The sequence below is a fragment of the Cryptomeria japonica genome, chromosome 3, assembly GCF_030272615.1.
Source record: "Cryptomeria japonica chromosome 3, Sugi_1.0, whole genome shotgun sequence".
NCBI classification, from domain to species: Eukaryota; Viridiplantae; Streptophyta; class Pinopsida; order Cupressales; family Cupressaceae; genus Cryptomeria; species Cryptomeria japonica.
In genome coordinates, this window is record NC_081407.1 from 406,258,289 (window position 1) to 406,260,806 (window position 2,518).

The following is a 2,518-nucleotide window of genomic DNA, read 5'->3' on the forward strand; positions in this document are numbered from 1 at the left end:
ACATGATTTGCCTAGTTTCTTAACTTGATCGACTTCTTACGCATCGCAATTGCCTTACAAAACTTCCCTTTCAGAACCCTAAGTAGACAATCCGACACCAACACCAAAACCACTTCAAACCATACACTATGGAACAAAACTCTTATTAACAAGAAGACATAGAGCTTAAAATGTTTCTAAATTTGACTAGATGAATTTTTTCATGAAAATTTTGAATCACATTCAATCATACATCATAATAGAATGAAGAGTGTAACTAGATGAATTTTTTCATGAAAATTTTGAATCACATTCAATCATACATCATAATAGAATGAAGAGTGTAGATAGCACGAAAAACATCACAATATTCAATCTTCTGCTATTCAATAAAGCTATAGCCATCTACAGGAAAAGAGGCTTTTGATGCTAATACATATCATGAATTCATTTTATCATTCACTGTAACAGCATTTAGTCATATAAATTATGCCTGTGTATTAGAGAACTCATCCTGCATAAGTATTTTTGTACCGGTGTTTACTATTATTCACATTGAATTACCTTGTCGTTTGTAGTACAAAGGTAAAGGGTTCTCAATCACTGTTCAAGAAACTTATTTTGCTTGCAGCAAAAGTACCAAAAAGGAGAAAAAAAAAATAAAATATATTATTATTGTTGCAGATTAAAGTTAGAACTCCTCTATCTCACTAAAACTTATCACAAATAAGAATGTATATCATTTAGAAGAGAAAACAGATTAAAGAACATTACTATTTATTCTAATATCAATTAATTCCTTACAACCAGATTCACCCAACAAAATGCTCAGAATAGGAGCTAGTAATAACGCTTATTCAAGATCTACATATTACGGGACAACTCCCTACACATAAATTAGTGCATTAATAAATAAAATTCAATCCATAAGTGATGCATATCATCACTACATTAACGATTTATCGAAACTTTGACAGATCAAAGATTTGGCAACATAATTGCCAGACATCTCTTAGGATGCACAGAAAAACAAAAACAAAGGGAAAGCCATATGTTCCTCTTGGCTAAAATGATGCAAATCAATAGAGATTATATTCAGCCATGACTGTTGCACAGGCAGGGTGCTTCTCAGCAGATTTGAAAGAAAAGGGGCCAGTTATTCTTTCATCAGAATTGATTCCATTGTTGTGGGTTAGGTAAACTGGACCCTCGTTCACTTCAGATGGACGGTTGCATTTTGCATTAGGGCTGCTCAGGGCTTTTGCCTTGCACAATTCACGAGGACGCTCACCTTGTACAGGGATGCGGAATTTCCCGTCCTTGTCACTCACTCCTTCAGCATAAAAAGTTTGTTTTCCATCGGTATCCTTGCACTGCAATGCTACTGTGGCACCTGTAAACCATGATATATAAGAAACAAATATCTACATTTAACTAAATCAGAACCAAATATTGAATTCCCTTTAGTAAAATCCCCTGGCATTAGATCAGTTTTACCAAATCTACGCTTCATTTTATACCCCAAAGTGCAAAGAAAGTATGCTTCCAAAAACATTTGAAAAATTCCAATACCCAACAAGGATTAGCATTCAAGTAACACAGCAGATCTATTAAACATAAGCCATTGTTGATCTAAATCCAATGTCAAGTAAATACCACTACACTGTTCACAAAATGCCCAAAAAAGACACAAATGTGTTTCAACAAACCCCATCAAAAAAAATCAGAGCATTGCATATCAGATCTGGTCCTTTGGAAGCTCAAATAGCGGAAAACAACACACCCATTTGAGTAAAGATGGATAATGTAGCGAGCAAATGCTTACCCTCAATACCGGAAGAGATTCTGGTGGGGAATCCAGCATCACAGTTATCACAGTAGACCTTGCCTGTCACAGAGAAGGTATTGGAGGCGCGAGCCACACCCAAAAGAGCCAACAGGCAGATCACTGCTACTACTCCCATCTTCGCCATTTGCAACTGCTTGATCTCTCTATCTGCCTTCAACAATATCCAAAAACCCAATGAAGAGGAAGAGCCAATGTGATACAGGTGTGGGAGATTTACTTATTATATGGAGGGATTCACCGAGTACGGGGGACTCAAAAAGATCATATTCCGCGTTAAGCTTACCTGTATCCAATTCAATTCCATTACTTTAATTAATTTTATCATATATTTTACCAGTTGTCCTGATTTGTAGGTGTTTGTAACGAATTTTAGGCAAGTAAATAGGAGAGCAAAAAAATATGGTGAAGTCATGTGTCTTTTTTTCAATAAGCAGCGGCAGTTTATTTCTAGCCCCCCTTTTTTTTTCAAAGCTTATTTTCAATTTTTAAGCATTTGCTGCTCCACTAAAATAAAAAAAGATTCCAATTTATCCTTTTCCTTTAATTAGAATTTTACATGGGAACACTCCAGTTGCTTAAATTTAAGCAAAAAATGTTCATAAGCAGCCGCATGGGGACATGGGGTTAGTGAGACTTATATATATATATATATATATATATATATATATATATATATATATATATAATGTT

General features: G+C 34.8%; 1 protein-coding gene across 1 annotated transcript; it reads right to left on the bottom strand.

Annotated features, from left to right (window-relative positions):
* Positions 1-739: 739 nt before the first annotated feature.
* Positions 740-2,104, bottom strand: LOC131035076 (pollen allergen Che a 1). The gene is made up of 2 exons (XM_057966702.2): positions 1,805-2,104; positions 740-1,372 (listed from the first exon to the last, which is right to left on the bottom strand). The coding sequence occupies exons 1-2, from the start codon at positions 1,950-1,952 to the stop codon at positions 1,059-1,061; spliced, it is 462 nt and encodes a 153-aa protein (XP_057822685.2). The 5' UTR covers positions 1,953-2,104; the 3' UTR covers positions 740-1,058.
* Between the last annotated feature and the right edge of the window lie 414 nt (positions 2,105-2,518).